The 22,780-nt window shown below is 43.6% G+C and overlaps 1 protein-coding gene across 1 annotated transcript; it reads right to left on the bottom strand.

The window, feature by feature from the left end:
- Window positions 1–275: 275 nt before the first annotated feature.
- LOC121845033 (gamma-glutamylaminecyclotransferase-like) lies at window positions 276–21,801 on the bottom strand. Its single transcript, XM_042315737.1, has 3 exons — window positions 21,783–21,801; window positions 21,253–21,339; window positions 276–1,037 (listed from the first exon to the last, which is right to left on the bottom strand). Exons 2-3 carry the CDS (start codon window positions 21,292–21,294, stop codon window positions 546–548), a joined length of 534 nt encoding a protein of 177 aa, XP_042171671.1. The 5' UTR covers window positions 21,295–21,339; window positions 21,783–21,801; the 3' UTR covers window positions 276–545.
- Window positions 21,802–22,780: the final 979 nt, after the last annotated feature.

The raw sequence follows: 22,780 nt of genomic DNA, 5'->3' as shown, positions 1-22,780 counted from the left end.
GTGGCCCAAAGACATTGTTTTAGTGTTGATCTTGACAGTAAAACTGGAGTGTTACTTTTTTTTAAATTCAGTGAATGTTATTTTTGCTCACATGTAGCCTTGTGCACTTGATCCATGTCTACTATAGTGGCCACTATAACAGGGCAGAAATAGAATGACTGTTTCATTCAATTTATACTTTAACATGTTTGTTGGATTGTTTTCTTTACATTGTTTTATCTGTGAGTTCTGTTCACATGAACCACTGGTTATTTTACACACAGAGACGGATCATGTAGATGATATTCTGTAGTTTAATTAGCTAAAACCCGCACTTCCCCCTAGCAGGGATTTATTACATGTTTCAGTGCAACAACGTGTCTCCTTTTAGGGCCCTCAGCAGTTTACATCCCTGGACAGTAAAAAGTAGTCAACTGTAAAAACAACAGTACCAAGTCAACATATCTAAAAAGCTATCCTGTGTAGCAGCCTATCTAACCAGGTCCCAGACCTGCTGGTGTTATCATAACAAGGAGTGGCATGTTGGCACCCAGGCTACAGATCCTTCAGTGGATCTCTCTGTCCTCCCTGTCGATGTACACCAAGCCATGGTCTCCGTAGGCGTCGTAGTTCTCATAGAAGTTGTGTTTGAGCCAGGCAGGCTGGTAGGAGGTGGTGCTGTAGAAGAAGGCCTCCATCATGCTGCCTGGACTCCTCTCTCTCCCCTCCACCTTCCAGTCCTCCAACTCTATCTGAACGGAGGTGCGTTGGTACATGGTGGGGCAGCCCTCGAAGGCGTCTAGGAAGCTCAGCATGGTGTCATCCACCCTGTACACCTCCCCCTGGACCCTGTGGCCCTCCCCGGGACGGTTCAGCAAGTAGGGGATGTTGTACTTCCCAGCGATCACCAGCGGGTAGCCATCTACGGTGCGGGCGTGACCACAGAACTCTGCCTTCCCGTTCCCCTGGTCCGGCAGCATCCTGAAGTAGTTGGGCTGACCCTTCTTCAGAGTCCCATAGACAAAGATATAAGTCATCTGGACCGGCGGGACGTAGATCTGGAAACAGGACAGATATGGAACACTTAGTTGTCTCACAGTTAACTGGACAACCTGCAGTTGATACACCCATTTCTGCACCGGAGGCTGCTGAATGGAGAACGGGCTCATAGTAATGGCTGGAATGGAGTGGATGGAATGGAAACTAACACATGAAAAGCACGTGATTTGATACCATTCCGTTTCAGCCGTTACTATGAGCCGTTCTCCCCAGTGAAGGAGCCACCAGCCCTCCTGTGATGTGTCCCTATTGATTCTTGAAGAATATACTGGGACTTATGAATGCCTCATGACCATAGTTCAACTGTCGGGGCCCCAGCGGAAATATACATAACCTGGTTTTACTCTGTTGGATTCTAGCATGAAATATACTAATTCATGTTACCATACTAGAACTAAGGGTTTAAATCAAATAAAAACATTGATTAATTCACATGTAAAAGTAATGTATGTGTTTGGGGTCAATGAAGAATGGATAGAGAACTGGCTGTATGGAAAGTTACTGAGTCAGACAAGGGGTGGATAGAGAACTGGCTGTATGGAAAGTTACTGAGTCAGACAAGGGGTGGATAGAGAACTGGCTGTATGGAAAGTTACTGAGTCAGACAAGGGGTGGATAGAGAACTGGCTGTATGGAAGGTTACTGAGTCAGACAAGGGGTGGATAGAGAACTGGCTGTATGGAAGGTTACTGAGTCAGACAAGGGGTGGATAGAGAACTGGCTGTATGGAAAGTTACTGAGTCAGACAAGGGGTGGATAGAGAACTGGCTGTATGGAAAGTTACTGAGTCAGACAAGGGGTGGATAGAGAACTGGCTGTATGGAAAGTTACTGAGTCAGACAAGGGGTGGATAGACCCTCCTACTACAGTCCTATTTCACACAGAGGGGCCCACCACAACGTCCCCCCTACTACAGTCCTATCTCACACAGAGGGGCCCACCCCAACGACCCTCCTACTACAGTCCTCTCTCACACAGAGGGGCCCACCCCAACGATCCTCCTACTACAGTCCTCTCTCACACAGAGGCGCCCACCCCAACGACCCTCCTACTACAGTCCTATCTCACACAGAGGGGCCCACCCCAACGATCCCCCTACTACAGTCCTCTCTCACACAAAGGGGCCCACCCCAACGACCCTCCTATCTCACACAGAGGGGCCCACCCCAACGATCCTCCTACTACAGTCCTCTCTCACACAGCCCCATATACTACCCACCATTGCGACCTGTACGCTCTCGTTGGCTGGCCCTCGCTTCATACTCGTCGCCAAACCCACTGGCTCCATGTCATCTACAAGACCCTGCTAGGTAAAGTCCCCCCTTATCTCAGCTCGCTGGTCACCATAGCATCTCCCACCTGTAGCACACGCTCCAGCAGGTATATCTCTCTAGTCACCCCAAAAACCAATTCTTTCTTTGGCCGCCTCTCCTTCCAGTTCTCTGCTGCCAATGACTGGAACGAACTACAAAAATCTCTGAAACTGGAAACACTTATCTCCCTCACTAGCTTTAAGCACCAACTGTCAGAGCAGCTCACAGATTACTGCACCTGTACATAGCCCACCTATAATTTAGCCCAAACAACTACCTCTTTCCCAACTGTATTTAATTTTAATTAATTTATTTATTTTGCTCCTTTGCACCCCATTATTTTTATTTCTACTTTGCACATTCTTCCATTGCAAAACTACCATTCCAGTGTTTTACTTGCTATATTGTATTTACTTTGCCACCATGGCCTTTTTTGCCTTTACCTCCCTTCTCACCTCATTTGCTCACATTGTATATAGACTTGTTTATACTGTATTATTGACTGTATGTTTGTTTTACTCCATGTGTAACTCTGTGTCGTTGTATCTGTCGAACTGCTTTGCTTTATCTTGGCCAGGTCGCAATTGTAAATGAGAACTTGTTCTCAACTTGCCCTCTTTTGTTAAATAAAGGTAAAATAAAATTTAAAAAATCAACACAGAGGGGCCCACCCCAACGACCCTCCTACTACAGTCCTCTCTCACACAGAGGGGCCCACCCCAACGATCCTCCTACTACAGTCCTCTCTCACACAGAGGGGCCCACCCCAACGACCCTCCTACTACAGTCCTCTCTCACACAGAGGGGCCCACCCCAACGATCCTCCTACTACAGTCCTCTCTCACACAGAGGGGCCCACCCCAACGATCCTCCTACTACAGTCCTCTCTCACACAGAGGGGCCCACCCCAACTACAGTCCTATCTCACACAGAGGGGCCCACCCCAACGACCCTCCTACTACAGTCCTCTCTCACACAGAGGGGCCCACCCCAACGACCCTCCTACTACAGTCCTCTCTCACACAGAGGGGCCCACCCCAACGACCCTCCTACTACAGTCCTCTCTCACACAGAGGGGCCCACCCCAACGACCCTCCTACTACAGTCCTCTCTCACACAGAGGGGCCCACCCCAACGATCCTCCTACTACAGTCCTCTTTCACACAGAGGGGCCCACCCCAACGACCCTCCTACTACAGTCCTCTCTCACACAGAGGGGCCCACCCCAACGACCCTCCTACTACAGTCCTCTCTCACACAGAGGGGCCCACCCCAACTACAGTCCTATCTCACACAGAGGGGCCCACCCCAACGACCTTCCTACTACAGTCCTCTCTCACACAGAGGGGCCCACCCCAATGACCCTCCTACTACAGTCCTCTCTCACACAGAGGGGCCCACCCCAACGACCCTCCTACTACAGTCCTCTCTCACACAGAGGGGCCCACCCCAACGATCCTCCTACTACAGTCCTCTCTCACACAGAGGGGCCCACCCCAACGATCCTCCTACTACAGTCCTCTCTCACACAGAGGGGCCCACCCCAACGACCCTCCTACTACAGTCCTCTCTCACACAGAGGGGCCCACCCCAACGACCCTCCTACTACAGTCCTCTCTCACACAGAGGGGCCCACCCCAACGACCCTCCTACTACAGTCCTCTCTCACACAGAGGGGCCCACCCCAACGATCCTCCTACTACAGTCCTCTCTCACACAGAGGGGCCCACCCCAACGACCCTCCTACTACAGTCCTCTCTCACACAGAGGGGCCCACCCCAACGACCCTCCTACTACAGTCCTCTCTCACACAGAGGGGCCCACCCCAACGACCCTCCTACTACAGTCCTCTCTCACACAGAGGGGCCCACCCCAACGACCCTCCTACTACAGTCCTCTCTCACACAGAGGGGCCCACCCCAACGACCCTCCTCTCTCACACAGAGGGGCCCACCCCAACGACCCTCCTCTCTCACACAGAGGGGCCCACCCCAACGACCATCCTACTACAGTCCTCTCTCACACAGAGGGGCCCACCCCAACGACCCTCCTCTCTCACACAGAGGGGCCCACCCCAACGACCCTCCTCTCTCACACAGAGGGGCCCACCCCAACGACCCTCCTCTCTCACACAGAGGGGCCCACCCCAACGACCATCCTACTACAGTCCTCTCTCACACAGAGGGGCCCACCCCAACAATCCTCCTACTTCAGTCCTCTCTCACACAGAGGGACCCACAAAGGTTCCAGCATCAGACAGGGTCGTGACTTATAAAGCCTTTTATTTACCAGGCAAGTCAGTGAAGAACAAATTCTTATTTTCAATGACGGCCTACAATTCATTTCCTCCCAACAGAGATGCATTGGCTGTGTTAGGAGTTGACCCGCCTCCTAGGAGGTTAGAAATACATGTTGTGGAATCACTCTTTGTCTTTGCAGCTGAATGAACCAGTGGGTGAATAGACTGGGTTTGAGCTTTTCCTAGTCATCCATTTAAGTTTATAATAAATGTAAAATACAAAACAATACTGTATAGCCTCAAAACAATAACTAGCTGCTTTCAGTTGCTGATAACTAGCTGATAACTAGCTGATAACTAGCTGCTTTCAGTTGCTGATAACTAGCTGATAACTAGCTGCTTTCAGTTGCCGATAACTAGCTGCTTTCAGTTGCTGATAACTAGCTGCTTTTAGTTGCTGATAACTAGTTGCTTTCAGTTGCTGATAACTAGCTGCTTTCAGTTGCTGATAACTAGCTGCTTTCAGTTGCTGATAACTAGCTGCTTTCAGTTGCTGATAACTAGCTGCTTTCAGTTGCTGATAACTAGCTGCTTTCAGTTGCTGATAACTAGCTGCTTTCAGTTGCTGATAACTAGCTGCTTTCAGTTGCTGATAACTAGCTGATAACTAGCTGCTTTCAGTTGCTGATAACTAGCTGATAACTAGCTGATAACTAGCTGCTTTCAGTTGCCGATAACTAGCTGCTTTCAGTTGCCGATAACTAGCTGCTTTCAGTTGCCGATAACTAGCTGATAACTAGCTGCTTTCAGTTGCTGATAACTAGCTGCTTTCAGTTGCCGATAACTAGCTGCTTTCAGTTGCTGATAACTAGCTGCTTTCAGTTGCTGATAACTAGCTGCTTTCAGTTGCTGATAACTAGCTGATAACTAGCTGCTTTCAGTTGCCGATAACTAGCTGCTTTCAGTTGCTGATAACTAGCTGCTTTCAGTTGCCGATAACTAGCTGCTTTCAGTTGCTGATAACTAGCTGCTTTCAGTTGCCGATAACTAGCTGCTTTCAGTTGCTGATAACTAGCTGCTTTCAGTTGCTGATAACTAGCTGCTTTCAGTTGCTGATAACTAGCTGCTTTCAGTTGCTGATAACTAGCTGATAACTAGCTGCTTTCAGTTGCCGATAACTAGCTGCTTTCAGTTGCTGATAACTAGCTGCTTTCAGTTGCTGATAACTAGCTGCTTTCAGTTGCTGATAACTAGCTGATAACTAGCTGCTTTCAGTTGCCGATAACTAGCTGCTTTCAGTTGCCGATAACTAGCTGCTTTCAGTTGCTGATAACTAGCTGCTTTCAGTTGCCGATAACTAGCTGATAACTAGCTGCTTTCAGTTGCTGATAACTAGCTGCTTTCAGTTGCCGATAACTAGTTGCTGATAACTAGCTGCTTTCAGTTGCTGATAACTAGCTGATAACTAGCTGCTTTCAGTTGCCGATAACTAGCTGCTTTCAGTTGCTGATAACTAGCTGCTTTCAGTTGCCGATAACTAGCTGATAACTAGCTGCTTTCAGTTGCTGATAACTAGCTGCTTTCAGTTGCCGATAACTAGCTGCTTTCAGTTGCCGATAACTAGCTGCTTTCAGTTGACGATAACTAGCTGCTTTCAGTTGCTGATAACTAGCTGCTTTCAGTTGCTGATATCTAGCTGCTTTCAGTTGCTGATAACTAGCTGATAACTAGCTGCTTTCAGTTGCTGATAACTAGCTGCTTTCAGTTGCTGATAACTAGCTGCTTTCAGTTGCTGATAACTAGCTGCTTTCAGTTGCTGATAACTAGCTGCTTTCAGTTGCTGATAACTAGCTGCTTTCAGTTGCTGTAACTAGCTGATAACTAGCTGCTTTCAGTTGCCGATAACTAGCTGCTTTCAGTTGCCGATAACTAGCTGCTTTCAGTTGCCGATAACTAGCTGCTTTCAGTTGCTGATAACTGGCTGCTTTCAGTTGCTGATAACTAGCTGATAACTAGCTGCTTTCAGTTGCTGATAACTAGCTGATAATTAGCTGATAACTAGCTGATAACTAGCTGCTTTCAGTTGCTGATAACTAGCTGCTTTCAGTTGCCGATAACTAGCTGCTTTCAGTTGCCGATAACTAGCTGCTTTCAGTTGCTGATAACTGGCTGCTTTCAGTTGCTGATAACTAGCTGATAACTAGCTGCTTTCAGTTGCTGATAACTAGCTGATAACTAGCTGATAACTAGCTGCTTTCAGTTTCTGATAACTAGCTGCTTTCAGTTGATGATAACTAGCTGCTTTCAGTTGCTGATAACTAGCTGATAACTAGCTGATAACTAGCTGCTTTCAGTTGCCGATAACTAGCTGATAACTAGCTGATAACTAGCTGCTTTCAGTTGCCGATAACTAGCTGCTTTCAGTTGCTGATAACTAGCTGCTTTCAGTTGCCGATAACTAGCTGATAACTAGCTGCTTTCAGTTGCTGATAACTAGCTGCTTTCAGTTGCCGATAACTAGCTGCTTTCAGTTGCCGATAACTAGCTGCTTTCAGTTGACGATAACTAGCTGCTTTCAGTTGCTGATAACTAGCTGCTTTCAGTTGCTGATATCTAGCTGCTTTCAGTTGCTGATAACTAGCTGATAACTAGCTGCTTTCAGTTGCCGATAACTAGCTGCTTTCAGTTGCTGATAACTAGCTGCTTTCAGTTGCTGATAACTAGCTGCTTTCAGTTGCCGATAACTAGCTGCTTTCAGTTGCCGATAACTAGCTGCTTTCAGTTGCTGATAACTAGCTGCTTTCAGTTGCTGATAACTAGCTGCTTTCAGTTGCTGATAACTAGCTGCTTTCAGTTGCTGATAACTAGCTGCTTTCAGTTGCTGATAACTAGCTGATATCTAGCTGATAACTAGCTGCTTTCAGTTGCTGATAACTAGCTGCTTTCAGTTGCTGATAACTAGCTGATAACTAGCTGCTTTCAGTTGCCGATAACTAGCTGCTTTCAGTTGCTGATAACTAGCTGCTTTCAGTTGCCGATAACTAGCTGCTTTCAGTTGCCGATAACTAGCTGCTTTCAGTTGCTGATAACTAGCTGATAACTAGCTGCTTTCAGTTTCTGATAACTAGCTGCTTTCAGTTGCTGATAACTAGCTGATAACTAGCTGCTTTCAGTTGCTGATAACTAGCTGATAACTAGCTGCTTTCAGTTGCTGATAACTAGCTGATAACTAGCTGATAACTAGCTGCTTTCAGTTGCTGATAACTAGCTGCTTTCAGTTGCCGATAACTAGCTGCTTTCAGTTGCCGATAACTAGCTGATAACTAGCTGCTTTCAGTTGCTGATAACTAGCTGCTTTCAGTTGCCGATAACTAGCTGCTTTCAGTTGCTGATAACTAGCTGATAACTAGCTGCTTTCAGTTGCTGATAACTAGCTGCTTTCAGTTGCCGATAACTAGCTGCTTTCAGTTGCTGATAACTAGCTGCTTTCAGTTGCCGATAACTAGCTGCTTTCAGTTGCTGATAACTAGCTGCTTTCAGTTGCCGATAACTAGCTGCTTTCAGTTGCTGATAACTAGCTGATAACTAGCTGCTTTCAGTTGCCGATAACTAGCTGCTTTCAGTTGCTGATAACTAGCTGCTTTCAGTTGCTGATAACTAGCTGCTTTCAGTTGCTGATAACTAGCTGATAACTAGCTGCTTTCAGTTGCCGATAACTAGCTGCTTTCAGTTGCTGATAACTAGCTGCTTTCAGTTGCTGATAACTAGCTGCTTTCAGTTGCCGATAACTAGCTGATAACTAGCTGCTTTCAGTTGCTGATAACTAGCTGCTTTCAGTTGCCGATAACTAGTTGCTGATAACTAGCTGCTTTCAGTTGCTGATAACTAGCTGATAACTAGCTGATAACTAGCTGCTTTCAGTTGCTGATAACTAGCTGCTTTCAGTTGCTGATAACTAGCTGCTTTCAGTTGCCGATAACTAGCTGATAACTAGCTGCTTTCAGTTGCTGATAACTAGCTGCTTTCAGTTGCCGATAACTAGCTGCTTTCAGTTGCCGATAACTAGCTGCTTTCAGTTGACGATAACTAGCTGCTTTCAGTTGCTGATAACTAGCTGCTTTCAGTTGCTGATATCTAGCTGCTTTCAGTTGCTGATAACTAGCTGATAACTAGCTGCTTTCAGTTGCCGATAACTAGCTGCTTTCAGTTGCTGATAACTAGCTGCTTTCAGTTGCTGATAACTAGCTGCTTTCAGTTGCTGATAACTAGCTGCTTTCAGTTGCTGATAACTAGCTGCTTTCAGTTGCTGATAACTAGCTGCTTTCAGTTGCTGATAACTAGCTGCTTTCAGTTGCTGATAACTAGCTGCTTTCAGTTGCTGATAACTAGCTGATAACTAGCTGCTTTCAGTTGCTGATAACTAGCTGCTTTCAGTTGCCGATAACTAGCTGATAACTAGCTGCTTTCAGTTGCTGATAACTAGCTGCTTTCAGTTGCCGATAACTAGCTGCTTTCAGTTGCCGATAACTAGCTGCTTTCAGTTGCTGATAACTGGCTGCTTTCAGTTGCTGATAACTAGCTGATAACTAGCTGCTTTCAGTTGCTGATAACTAGCTGATAATTAGCTGCTTTCAGTTTCTGATAACTAGCTGCTTTCAGTTGATGATAACTAGCTGCTTTCAGTTGATGATAACTAGCTGATAACTAGCTGATAACTAGCTGCTTTCAGTTGCCGATAACTAGCTGATAACTAGCTGATAACTAGCTGCTTTCAGTTGCTGATAACTAGCTGATAACTAGCTGCTTTCAGTTGCCGATAACTAGCTGCTTTCAGTTGCTGATAACTAGCTGCTTTCAGTTGCCGATAACTAGCTGATAACTAGCTGCTTTCAGTTGCTGATAACTAGCTGCTTTCAGTTGCCGATAACTAGCTGCTTTCAGTTTCCGATAACTAGCTGCTTTCAGTTGCTGATAACTGGCTGCTTTCAGTTGCTGATAACTAGCTGATAACTAGCTGCTTTCAGTTGCTGATAACTAGCTGATAACTAGCTGATAACTAGCTGATAACTAGCTGCTTTCAGTTTCTGATAACTAGCTGCTTTCAGTTGATGATAACTAGCTGCTTTCAGTTGCTGATAACTAGCTGATAACTAGCTGATAACTAGCTGCTTTCAGTTTCTGATAACTAGCTGCTTTCAGTTGATGATAACTAGCTGCTTTCAGTTGCTGATAACTAGCTGATAACTAGCTGATAACTAGCTGCTTTCAGTTGCCGATAACTAGCTGATAACTAGCTGATAACTAGCTGCTTTCAGTTGCTGATAACTAGCTGATAACTAGCTGCTTTCAGTTGCTGATAACTAGCTGCTTTCAGTTGCCGATAACTAGCTGATAACTAGCTGCTTTCAGTTGCTGATAACTAGCTGCTTTCAGTTGCTGATAACTAGCTGCTTTCAGTTGCCGATAACTAGCTGCTTTCAGTTGCTGATAACTGGCTGCTTTCAGTTGCTGATAACTAGCTGATAACTAGCTGCTTTCAGTTGCTGATAACTAGCTGATAACTAGCTGATAACTAGCTGCTTTCAGTTTCTGATAACTAGCTGCTTTCAGTTGATGATAACTAGCTGCTTTCAGTTGCTGATAACTAGCTGATAACTAGCTGCTTTCAGTTGCCGATAACTAGCTGATAACTAGCTGCTTTCAGTTGCTGATAACTAGCTGATAACTAGCTGATAACTAGCTGCTTTCAGTTGCCGATAACTAGCTGCTTTCAGTTGCTGATAACTAGCTGCTTTCAGTTGCCGATAACTAGCTGATAACTAGCTGCTTTCAGTTGCTGATAACTAGCTGCTTTCAGTTGCCGATAACTAGCTGCTTTCAGTTGCCGATAACTAGCTGCTTTCAGTTGACGATAACTAGCTGCTTTCAGTTGCTGATAACTAGCTGCTTTCAGTTGCTGATATCTAGCTGCTTTCAGTTGCTGATAACTAGCTGATAACTAGCTGCTTTCAGTTGCCGATAACTAGCTGCTTTCAGTTGCTGATAACTAGCTGCTTTCAGTTGATGATAACTAGCTGCTTTCAGTTGCCGATAACTAGCTGCTTTCAGTTGCCGATAACTAGCTGCTTTCAGTTGCCGATAACTAGCTGCTTTCAGTTGCTGATAACTAGCTGCTTTCAGTTGCTGATAACTAGCTGATAACTAGCTGCTTTCAGTTGCTGATAACTAGCTGATAACTAGCTGATAACTAGCTGCTTTCAGTTGCTGATAACTAGCTGCTTTCAGTTGCTGATAACTAGCTGATAACTAGCTGCTTTCAGTTGCCGATAACTAGCTGCTTTCAGTTGCTGATAACTAGCTGCTTTCAGTTGCCGATAACTAGCTGCTTTCAGTTGCCGATAACTAGCTGCTTTCAGTTGCTGATAACTAGCTGCTTTCAGTTGCTGATAACTAGCTGATAACTAGCTGCTTTCAGTTGCTGATAACTAGCTGATAACTAGCTGATAACTAGCTGATAACTAGCTGCTTTCAGTTTCTGATAACTAGCTGCTTTCAGTTGCTGATAACTAGCTGATAACTAGCTGCTTTCAGTTGCTGATAACTAGCTGATAACTAGCTGCTTTCAGTTGCTGATAACTAGCTGCTTTCAGTTGCCGATAACTAGCTGCTTTCAGTTGCCGATAACTAGCTGCTTTCAGTTGCTGATAACTAGCTGCTTTCAGTTGCTGATAACTAGCTGATAACTAGCTGCTTTCAGTTGCTGATAACTAGCTGATAACTAGCTGCTTTCAGTTTCTGATAACTAGCTGCTTTCAGTTGCTGATAACTAGCTGATAACTAGCTGCTTTCAGTTGCTGATAACTAGCTGATAACTAGCTGCTTTCAGTTGCTGATAACTAGCTGATAACTAGCTGATAACTAGCTGCTTTCAGTTGCTGATAACTAGCTGCTTTCAGTTGCCGATAACTAGCTGCTTTCAGTTGCCGATAACTAGCTGCTTTCAGTTGCTGATAACTAGCTGCTTTCAGTTGCTGATAACTAGCTGCTTTCAGTTGCCGATAACTAGCTGCTTTCAGTTGCTGATAACTAGCTGCTTTCAGTTGCTGATAACTAGCTGCTTTCAGTTGCTGATAACTAGCTGATAACTAGCTGCTTTCAGTTGCCGATAACTAGCTGCTTTCAGTTGCTGATAACTAGCTGCTTTCAGTTGCCATAACTAGCTGCTTTCAGTTGCTGATAACTAGCTGCTTTCAGTTGCCGATAACTAGCTGCTTTCAGTTGCTGATAACTAGCTGCTTTCAGTTGCTGATAACTAGCTGATAACTAGCTGCTTTCAGTTGCCGATAACTAGCTGCTTTCAGTTGCCGATAACTAGCTGCTTTCAGTTGCTGATAACTAGCTGCTTTCAGTTGCTGATAACTAGCTGATAACTAGCTGCTTTCAGTTGCCGATAACTAGCTGCTTTCAGTTGCTGATAACTAGCTGCTTTCAGTTGCTGATAACTAGCTGCTTTCAGTTGCCGATAACTAGCTGCTTTCAGTTGCTGATAACTAGCTGCTTTCAGTTGCCGATAACTAGTTGCTGATAACTAGCTGCTTTCAGTTGCTGATAACTAGCTGATAACTAGCTGATAACTAGCTGCTTTCAGTTGCCGATAACTAGCTGCTTTCAGTTGCCGATAACTAGCTGATAACTAGCTGCTTTCAGTTGCTGATAACTAGCTGCTTTCAGTTGCCGATAACTAGCTGCTTTCAGTTGCCGATAACTAGCTGCTTTCAGTTGCCGATAACTAGCTGCTTTCAGTTGCCGATAACTAGCTGCTTTCAGTTGCTGATAACTAGCTGCTTTCAGTTGCTGATATCTAGCTGCTTTCAGTTGCTGATAACTAGCTGATAACTAGCTGCTTTCAGTTGCCGATAACTAGCTGCTTTCAGTTGCTGATAACTAGCTGCTTTCAGTTGCTGATAACTAGCTGCTTTCAGTTGCTGATAACTAGCTGCTGATAACTAGCTGCTTTCAGTTGCTGATAACTAGCTGCTTTCAGTTGCTGATAACTAGCTGCTTTCAGTTGCTGATAACTAGCTGCTTTCAGTTGCTGATAACTAGCTGCTTTCAGTTGCTGATAACTAGCTGCTTTCAGTTGCTGATAACTAGCTGCTTTCAGTTGCTGATAACTAGCTGATAACTAGCTGCTTTCAGTTGCTGATAACTAGCTGCTTTCAGTTGCCGATAACTAGCTGCTTTCAGTTGCCGATAACTAGCTGCTTTCAGTTTCCGATAACTAGCTGCTTTCAGTTGCTGATAACTGGCTGCTTTCAGTTGCTGATAACTAGCTGATAACTAGCTGCTTTCAGTTGCTGATAACTAGCTGATAACTAGCTGATAACTAGCTGATAACTAGCTGCTTTCAGTTTCTGATAACTAGCTGCTTTCAGTTGATGATAACTAGCTGCTTTCAGTTGCTGATAACTAGCTGATAACTAGCTGATAACTAGCTGCTTTCAGTTGCCGATAACTAGCTGATAACTAGCTGCTTTCAGTTGCTGATAACTAGCTGATAACTAGCTGCTTTCAGTTGCTGATAACTAGCTGCTTTCAGTTGCCGATAACTAGCTGATAACTAGCTGCTTTCAGTTGCTGATAACTAGCTGCTTTCAGTTGCTGATAACTAGCTGCTTTCAGTTGCCGATAACTAGCTGCTTTCAGTTGCCTAGCTGCTTTCAGTTGCCGATAACTAGCTGCTTTCAGTTGCTGATAACTGGCTAATTTCAGTTGCTGATAACTAGCTGATAACTAGCTGCTTTCAGTTGCTGATAACTAGCTGATAACTAGCTGCTTTCAGTTTCTGATAACTAGCTGCTTTCAGTTGATGATAACTAGCTGCTTTCAGTTGCTGATAACTAGCTGATAACTAGCTGATAACTAGCTGCTTTCAGTTGCTGATAACTAGCTGATAACTAGCTGCTTTCAGTTGCTGATAACTAGCTGATAACTAGCTGATAACTAGCTGCTTTCAGTTGCCGATAACTAGCTGCTTTCAGTTGCTGATAACTAGCTGCTTTCAGTTGCCGATAACTAGCTGATAACTAGCTGCTTTCAGTTGCTGATAACTAGCTGCTTTCAGTTGCTGATAACTAGCTGCTTTCAGTTGCTGATAACTAGCTGCTTTCAGTTGCTGATAACTAGATAACTAGCTGCTTTCAGTTGCTGATAACTAGCTGCTTTCAGTTGCTGATAACTCTAGCTGCTTTCAGTTGCTGATAACTAGCTGATAACTAGCTGCTTTCAGTTGCCGATAACTAGCTGCTTTCAGTTGCTGATAACTAGCTGCTTTCAGTTGCTGATAACTAGCTGCTTTCAGTTGCCGATAACTAGCTGCTTTCAGTTGCTGATAACTAGCTGCTTTCAGTTGCTGATAACTAGCTGCTTTCAGTTGCTGATAACTAGCTGCTTTCAGTTGCTGATAACTAGCTGATAACTAGCTGCTTTCAGTTGCTGATAACTAGCTGATAACTAGCTGATAACTAGCTGCTTTCAGTTGCTGATAACTAGCTGCTTTCAGTTGCCGATAACTAGCTGCTTTCAGTTGATGATAACTAGCTGCTTTCAGTTGCCTGATAACTAGCTGCTTTCAGTTGCTGATAACTAGCTGCTAACTAGCTGATAACTAGCTGCTTTCAGTTGCTGATAACTAGCTGCTTTCAGTTGCCGATAACTAGCTGCTTTCAGTTGCTGATAACTAGCTGATAACTAGCTGCTTTCAGTTGCTGATAACTAGCTGCTTTCAGTTGCCGATAACTAGCTGCTTTCAGTTGCTGATAACTAGCTGCTTTCAGTTGCTGATAACTAGCTGATAACTAGCTGCTTTCAGTTGCCGATAACTAGCTGCTTTCAGTTGCTGATAACTAGCTGATAACTAGCTGCTTTCAGTTGCCGATAACTAGCTGCTTTCAGTTGCTGATAACTAGCTGCTTTCAGTTGCTGATAACTAGCTGCTTTCAGTTGCTGATAACTAGCTGATAACTAGCTGCTTTCAGTTGCTGATAACTAGCTGCTTTCAGTTGCTGATAACTAGCTGATAACTAGCTGCTTTCAGTTGCTGATAACTAGCTGCTTTCAGTTGCCGATAACTAGCTGATAACTAGCTGATAACTAGCTGCTTTCAGTTGCCGATAACTAGCTGCTTTCAGTTGCTGATAACTAGCTGCTTTCAGTTGCCGATAACTAGCTGATAACTAGCTGCTTTCAGTTGCTGATAACTAGCTGCTTTCAGTTGCCGATAACTAGCTGCTTTCAGTTGCCGATAACTAGCTGCTTTCAGTTGCTGATAACTAGCTGCTTTCAGTTGCTGATAACTAGCTGAGTATATCTAGCTGCTTTCAGTTGCTGATAACTAGCTGCTGCTAACTAGCTGCTTTCAGTTGCTGATAACTAGCTGCTTTCAGTTGCTGATAACTAGCTGCTTTCAGTTGCTGATAACTAGCTGCTTTCAGTTGCTGATAACTAGCTGCTTTCAGTTGCTGATAACTAGCTGCTTTCAGTTGCTGATAACTAGCTGCTTTCAGTTGCTGATAACTAGCTGCTTTCAGTTGCTGATAACTAGCTGCTTTCAGTTGCTGATAACTAGCTGATAACTAGCTGCTTTCAGTTGCTGATAACTAGCTGCTTTCAGTTGCTGATAACTAGCTGCTTTCAGTTGCTGATAACTGAGCTGCTTTCAGTTGCTAACTAGCTGCTTTCAGTTGCCGATAACTAGCTGCTTTCAGTTGCTGATAACTAGCTGCTTTCAGTTGCTGATAACTAGCTGATAACTAGCTGCTTTCAGTTGCTGATAACTAGCTGATAATTAGCTGCTTTCAGTTTCTGATAACTAGCTGCTTTCAGTTGATGATAACTAGCTGCTTTCAGTTGATGATAACTATAACTAGCTGATAACTAGCTGATAACTAGCTGCTTTCAGTTGCCGATAACTAGCTGATAACTAGCTGCTTTCAGTTGCTGATAACTAGCTGATAACTAGCTGCTTTCAGCTGATAAACTAGCTGCTTTCAGTTGCCTAGATAACTAGCTGCTTTCAGTTGCTGATAACTAGCTGCTTTCAGTTGCCGATAACTAGCTGCTTTCAGTTGATAACTAGCTGCTTTCAGTTGCTGATAACTAGCTGCTTTCAGTTGCCGATAACTAGCTGCTTTCAGTTGCCGATAACTAGCTGCTTTCAGTTGCTGATAACTGATAACTAGCTGCTTTCAGTTGCTGATAACTAGCTGATAACTAGCTGATAACTAGCTGATAACTAGCTGCTTTCAGTTTCTGATAACTAGCTGCTTTCAGTTGATGATAACTAGCTGCTTTCAGTTGCTGATAACTAGCTGATAACTAGCTGATAACTAGCTGCTTTCAGTTGATGATAACTAGCTGCTTTCAGTTGCTGATAACTAGCTGATAACTAGCTGATAACTAGCTGCTTTCAGTTGCCGATAACTAGCTGATAACTAGCTGATAACTAGCTGCTTTCAGTTGCTGATAACTAGCTGATAACTAGCTGCTTTCAGTTGCTGATAACTAGCTGCTTTCAGTTGCCGATAACTAGCTGCTTTCAGTTGCTGATAACTAGCTGCTTTCAGTTGCTGATAACTAGCTGCTTTCAGTTGCTGATAACTAGCTGCTTTCAGTTGCTGATAACTAGCTGCTTTCAGTTGCTGATAACTAGCTGCTTTCAGTTGCTGATAACTAGCTGAGTATAACTAGCTGCTTTCAGTTGCTGATAACTAGCTGATAACTAGCTGCTTTCAGTTTCTGATAACTAGCTGCTTTCAGTTGATGATAACTAGCTGCTTTCAGTTGCTGATAACTAGCTGCTTTCAGTTGCTGATAACTAGCTGATAACTAGCTGCTTTCAGTTGCCGATAACTAGCTGATAACTAGCTGCTTTCAGTTGCTGATAACTAGCTGATAACTAGCTGATAACTAGCTGCTTTCAGTTGCCGATAACTAGCTGCTTTCAGTTGCTGATAACTAGCTGCTTTCAGTTGCCGATAACTAGCTGATAACTAGCTGCTTTCAGTTGCTGATAACTAGCTGCTTTCAGTTGCTGATAACTAGCTGCTTTCAGTTGCTGATAACTAGCTGCTTTCAGTTGCTGATAACTAGCTGCTTTCAGTTGCTGATAACTAACTAGCTGCTTTCAGTTGCTGATAACTAGCTGCTTTCAGTTGCTGATAACTAGCTGATAACTAGCTGCTTTCAGTTGCCGATAACTAGCTGCTTTCAGTTGCTGATAACTAGCTGCAGTTGATGATAACTAGCTGCTTTCAGTTGCCGATAACTAGCTGCTTTCAGTTGCCGATAACTAGCTGCTTTCAGTTGCCGATAACTAGCTGCTTTCAGTTGCTGATAACTAGCTGCTTTCAGTTGCTGATAACTAGCTGCTAGCTGCTTTCAGTTGCTGATAACTAGCTGATAACTAGCTGATAACTAGCTGCTTTCAGTTGCTGATAACTAGCTGATAACTAGCTGCTTTCAGTTGCCGATAACTAGCTGCTTTCAGTTGCTGATAACTAGCTGCTTTCAGTTGCCGATAACTAGCTGCTTTCAGTTGCCGATAACTAGCTGCTTTCAGTTGCTGATAACTAGCTGCTTTCAGTTGCTGATAACTAGCTGATAACTAGCTGCTTTCAGTTGCTGATAACTAGCTGATAACTAGCTGATAACTAGCTGATAACTAGCTGCTTTCAGTTTCTGATAACTAGCTGCTTTCAGTTGCTGATAACTAGCTGATAACTAGCTGCTTTCAGTTGCTGATAACTAGCTGATAACTAGCTGCTTTCAGTTGCTGATAACTAGCTGCTTTCAGTTGCCGATAACTAGCTGCTTTCAGTTGCTGATAACTAGCTGCTTTCAGTTGCTGATAACTAGCTGCTTTCAGTTGCTGATAACTAGCTGATAACTAGCTGCTTTCAGTTGCTGATAACTAGCTGATAACTAGCTGCTTTCAGTTTCTGATAACTAGCTGCTTTCAGTTGCTGATAACTAGCTGATAACTAGCTGCTTTCAGTTGCTGATAACTAGCTGATAACTAGCTGCTTTCAGTTGCTGATAACTAGCTGATAAACTAGCTGATAATAACTAGCTGCTTTCAGTTGCTGATAACTAGCTGCTTTCAGTTGCTGATAACTAGCTGCTTTCAGTTGCCTAGCTGCTTTCAGTTGATAACTAGCTGCTTTCAGTTGCTGATAACTAGCTGCTTTCAGTTGCTGATAACTAGCTGATAACTAGCTGCTTTCAGTTGCTGATAACTAGCTGCTTTCAGTTGCTGATAACTAGCTGCTTTCAGTTGCTGATAACTAGCTGAGTAACTAGCTGCTTTCAGTTGCCGATAACTAGCTGCTTTCAGTTGCTGATAACTAGCTGCTTTCAGTTGCCAATAACTAGCTGCTTTCAGTTGCTGATAACTAGCTGCTTTCAGTTGCCGATAACTAGCTGCTTTCAGTTGCTGATAACTAGCTGCTTTCAGTTGCCGATAACTAGCTGCTTTCAGTTGCTGATAACTAGCTGCTTTCAGTTGCTGATAACTAGCTGATAACTAGCTGCTTTCAGTTGCCGATAACTAGCTGCTTTCAGTTGCCGATAACTAGCTGCTTTCAGTTGCTGATAACTAGCTGCTTTCAGTTGCTGATAACTAGCTGATAACTAGCTGCTTTCAGTTGCCGATAACTAGCTGCTTTCAGTTGCTGATAACTAGCTGCTTTCAGTTGCTGATAACTAGCTGCTTTCAGTTGCCGATAACTAGCTGCTTTCAGTTGCTGATAACTAGCTGCTTTCAGTTGCCGATAACTAGTTGCTGATAACTAGCTGCTTTCAGTTGCTGATAACTAGCTGATAACTAGCTGATAACTAGCTGCTTTCAGTTGCCGATAACTAGCTGCTTTCAGTTGCCGATAACTAGCTGATAACTAGCTGCTTTCAGTTGCTGATAACTAACTAGCTGCTTTCAGTTGCCGATAACTAGCTGCTTTCAGTTGCCGATAACTAGCTGCTTTCAGTTGCCGATAACTAGCTGCTTTCAGTTGCCGATAACTAGCTGCTTTCAGTTGCTGATAACTAGCTGCTTTCAGTTGCTGATAACTAGCTGCTTTCAGTTGCTGATAACTAGCTGATAACTAGCTGCTTTCAGTTGCCGATAACTAGCTGCTTTCAGTTGCTGATAACTAGCTGCTTTCAGTTGCTGATAACTAGCTGCTTTCAGTTGCTGATAACTAGCTGCTTTCAGTTGCTGATAACTAGCTGCTTTCAGTTGCTGATAACTAGCTGCTTTCAGTTGCTGATAACTAGCTGCTTTCAGTTGCTGATAACTAGCTGCTTTCAGTTGCTGATAACTAGCTGCTTTCAGTTGCTGATAACTAGCTGCTTTCAGTTGCTGATAACTAGCTGATAACTACTAGCTGATAACTAGCTGCTTTCAGTTGCCGATAACTAGCTGCTTTCAGTTGCCGATAACTAGCTGCTTTCTTTCAGTTTCCGATAACTAGCTGCTTTCAGTTGCTGATAACTGGCTGCTTTCAGTTGCTGATAACTAGCTGATAACTAGCTGCTTTCAGTTGCTGATAACTAGCTGATAACTAGCTGATAACTAGCTGATAACTAGCTGCTTTCAGTTTCTGATAACTAGCTGCTTTCAGTTGATGATAACTAGCTGCTTTCAGTTGCTGATAACTAGCTGATAACTAGCTGATAACTAGCTGCTTTCAGTTGCCGATAACTAGCTGATAACTAGCTGCTTTCAGTTGCTGATAACTAGCTGATAACTAGCTGCTTTCAGTTGCTGATAACTAGCTGCTTTCAGTTGCCGATAACTAGCTGATAACTAGCTGCTTTCAGTTGCTGATAACTAGCTGCTTTCAGTTGCCGATAACTAGCTGCTTTCAGTTGCCGATAACTAGCTGCTTTCAGTTGCCGATAACTAGCTGCTTTCAGTTGCTGATAACTGGCTAATTTCAGTTGCTGATAACTAGCTGATAACTAGCTGCTTTCAGTTGCTGATAACTAGCTGATAACTAGCTGCTTTCAGTTTCTGATAACTAGCTGCTTTCAGTTGATGATAACTAGCTGCTTTCAGTTGCTGATAACTAGCTGATAACTAGCTGATAACTAGCTGCTTTCAGTTGCTGATAACTAGCTGATAACTAGCTGCTTTCAGTTGCTGATAACTAGCTGATAACTAGCTGATAACTAGCTGCTTTCAGTTGCCGATAACTAGCTGCTTTCAGTTGCTGATAACTAGCTGCTTTCAGTTGCCGATAACTAGCTGATAACTAGCTGCTTTCAGTTGCTGATAACTAGCTGCTTTCAGTTGCCGATAACTAGCTGCTTTCAGTTGCCGATAACTAGCTGCTTTCAGTTGACTGATAACTAGCTGCTTTCAGTTGCTGATAACTAGCTGCTTTCAGTTGCTGATATCTAGCTGCTTTCAGTTGCTGATAACTAGCTGATAACTAGCTGCTTTCAGTTGCCGATAACTAGCTGCTTTCAGTTGCTGATAACTAGCTGCTTTCAGTTGCTGATAACTAGCTGCTTTCAGTTGCCGATAACTAGCTGCTTTCAGTTGCTGATAACTAGCTGCTTTCAGTTGCTGATAACTAGCTGCTTTCAGTTGCTGATAACTAGCTGCTTTCAGTTGCTGATAACTAGCTGATAACTAGCTGCTTTCAGTTGCTGATAACTAGCTGATAACTAGCTGATAACTAGCTGCTTTCAGTTGCTGATAACTAGCTGCTTTCAGTTGCTGATAACTAGCTGCTTTCAGTTGCTGATAACTAGCTGCTTTCAGTTGCCGATAACTAGCTGCTTTCAGTTGCTGATAACTAGCTGATAACTAGTTGCTGATAACTAGCTGATAACTAGCTGCTTTCAGTTGCTGATAACTAGCTGATAACTAGCTGATAACTAGCTGATAACTAGCTGCTTTCAGTTTCTGATAACTAGCTGCTTTCAGTTGCTGATAACTAGCTGATAACTAGCTGCTTTCAGTTGCCGATAACTAGCTGATAACTAGCTGCTTTCAGTTGCCGATAACTAGCTGCTTTTAGTTGCCGATAACTAGCTGATAACTAGCTGCTTTCAGTTGCCGATAACTAGCTGATAACTAGCTGCTTTTAGTTGCCGATAACTAGCTGATAACTAGCTGCTTTCAGTTGCTGATAACTAGCTGATAACTAGCTGCTTTCAGTTGCTGATAACTAGCTGATAACTAGCTGATAACTAGCTGATAACTAGCTGTACTCATGTTGTTGTACAACTTCAGCAACAAAAGAGAGGTCTGAATCAAAGTAGTAAACTAGTTTAGGCGTCTGCAGATTCTCCAAATCCTCTCCTCTGGAGAGCAACTGGGAGCATGTTTTTATTCCAGCCCAGCACTAAGCGTGAATCAAATGTATGTAAAGACTGAAGGTGCAGAAACCAGAGATAGTTGATGAGTAATAATGCTTGGCTGGAACGAAAGCACCCAGTAGGTCTCCAGGACTGAGGTTTGGTTTTGAAATGCATCAAAGAAAAGGTTATTTAGCTTGATACAGTAACTACACAAGTCATAACCGAACCTGTATATCGGCAACGTTAGATGATTATATAATGAAATATATTGAAACACAATGTTGTTCTGCTCACCAACAGCGACGTGAGTAAAGCAGCTCCTCGAAAGCCTCTCATTACGTCTTGTGGAGGTTTAACGGCCCCGGTGAAAGGTAGGCTGAACTGACACCGGAATGAAGAGGAGGGGGGGGTTCCGGTACAATGTTGTCATTTCCTTCGTTTTGTGGCTAGTTAAATAGTTTCTAAAGAACAAACTTCACCGAAATTAATCATTCATGTATATGTGTGTTATATTAAACATAGAGGGAGTAACATGTTGGCAAGCAATAAGCATGGCTGAATATTATCCTTACACTTTCAAAAATACGAGTCGATTTATTTATAGTCTAATACAAATCAGTAGCGGATTTAGATACGGGCATCCAATGTGTTGCTTTACCGCCACCTACTAGACTGGAATACAACTCCCTTATGCTTTACTTGAAAAATAAACATGTACTAAATAAATGCCCTACCATCTAACACTACACACTACACTTTCAAAATGATATAAAATAAAAAAATAACACCCCCTTATTCTACAAATTAAATGTATTTACTCCTACCTCAGGCCATCATCCTGAAAGGATGGGACATCACCACTTAGCCCACCCTGTAACTCTTCTGATGTCAAGTCTCCTACACCCAAACACCTCTGCAGCTGCCACCACCACCAGTATCACATGTTGATGGTTACCATGGATATGAATAGAGACAGTGGGGAACATGGAGGGAGGTTCACATGTTGATGGTTACCATGGATATGAATAGAGACAGTGGGGAACATGGAGGGAGGTTCACATTTTGATGGTTACCATGGATATGAATAGAGACAGTGGGGAACATGGAGGGAGATTCACATTTTGATGGTTACCATGGATATGAATAGAGACAGTGGGGAACATGGAGGGAGATTCACATTTTGATGGTTACCATGGATATGAATAGAGACAGTGGGGAACATGGAGGGAGATTCACATTTTGATGGTTACCATGGATATGAATAGTGACAGTGGAGAGCTTGGACGTCATGGAGGGAAATTATAGAAAAATTCAAGTAAATATGACTTGAGAAGATATTTTTATTGTACGTCATGACCAAATTACTTTTTTTTCAAATGTTTTAATTCTGTGTATTTAGGATACATTGTATGCTAGCAGTTCAACTGGGGTTATCATGGTAGAATCCCTGCTATTCAACTGGGGTTAGCATTGTAGAATCCCTGCTAATTCAACTGGAGTTAGCATGGTAGAATCCCTGCTATTCAACTGGAGTTAGCATGGAGTTAGCATGGTAGAATCCCTGCTATTCAACTGGAGTTAGCATGGTAGAATCCCTGCTATTCAACTGGAGTTAGCATGGTAGAATCCCTGCTATTCAACTGGAGTTAGCATGGTATAATCGTCATCATGAAGTGCTTTGAGAGACTAGTCAAGGACCATATCACCTCCACCCTACCTGACACCCTTGACCCACTCCAATTTGCTTACCGCCCAAATAGGTCCACAGACGATGCAATCTCAACCACACTGCACACTGCCCTAACCCATCTGGACAAGAGGA

Source organism: Oncorhynchus tshawytscha, unplaced genomic scaffold, assembly GCF_018296145.1.
Source record: "Oncorhynchus tshawytscha isolate Ot180627B unplaced genomic scaffold, Otsh_v2.0 Un_scaffold_4419_pilon_pilon, whole genome shotgun sequence".
Taxonomy (NCBI): Eukaryota; Metazoa; Chordata; class Actinopteri; order Salmoniformes; family Salmonidae; genus Oncorhynchus; species Oncorhynchus tshawytscha.
The sequence above is the reverse complement of the archived record's forward strand: the minus strand, read 5'-3'. Positions and strand labels throughout refer to the sequence as shown.

Bases quoted from the DNA above. Each gene is read 5' to 3' on its own strand.
- LOC121845033 (XM_042315737.1), bottom strand. From the start codon at position 21,294: ATGAGAGGCTTTCGAGGAGCTGCTTTACTCACGTCGCTGTTG. The intron at 1,038-21,252 runs GTGAGCAGAACA...TCCTGTTTCCAG, and splicing joins CTTTACTCACGTCGCTGTTG to ATCTACGTCCCGCCGGTCCA.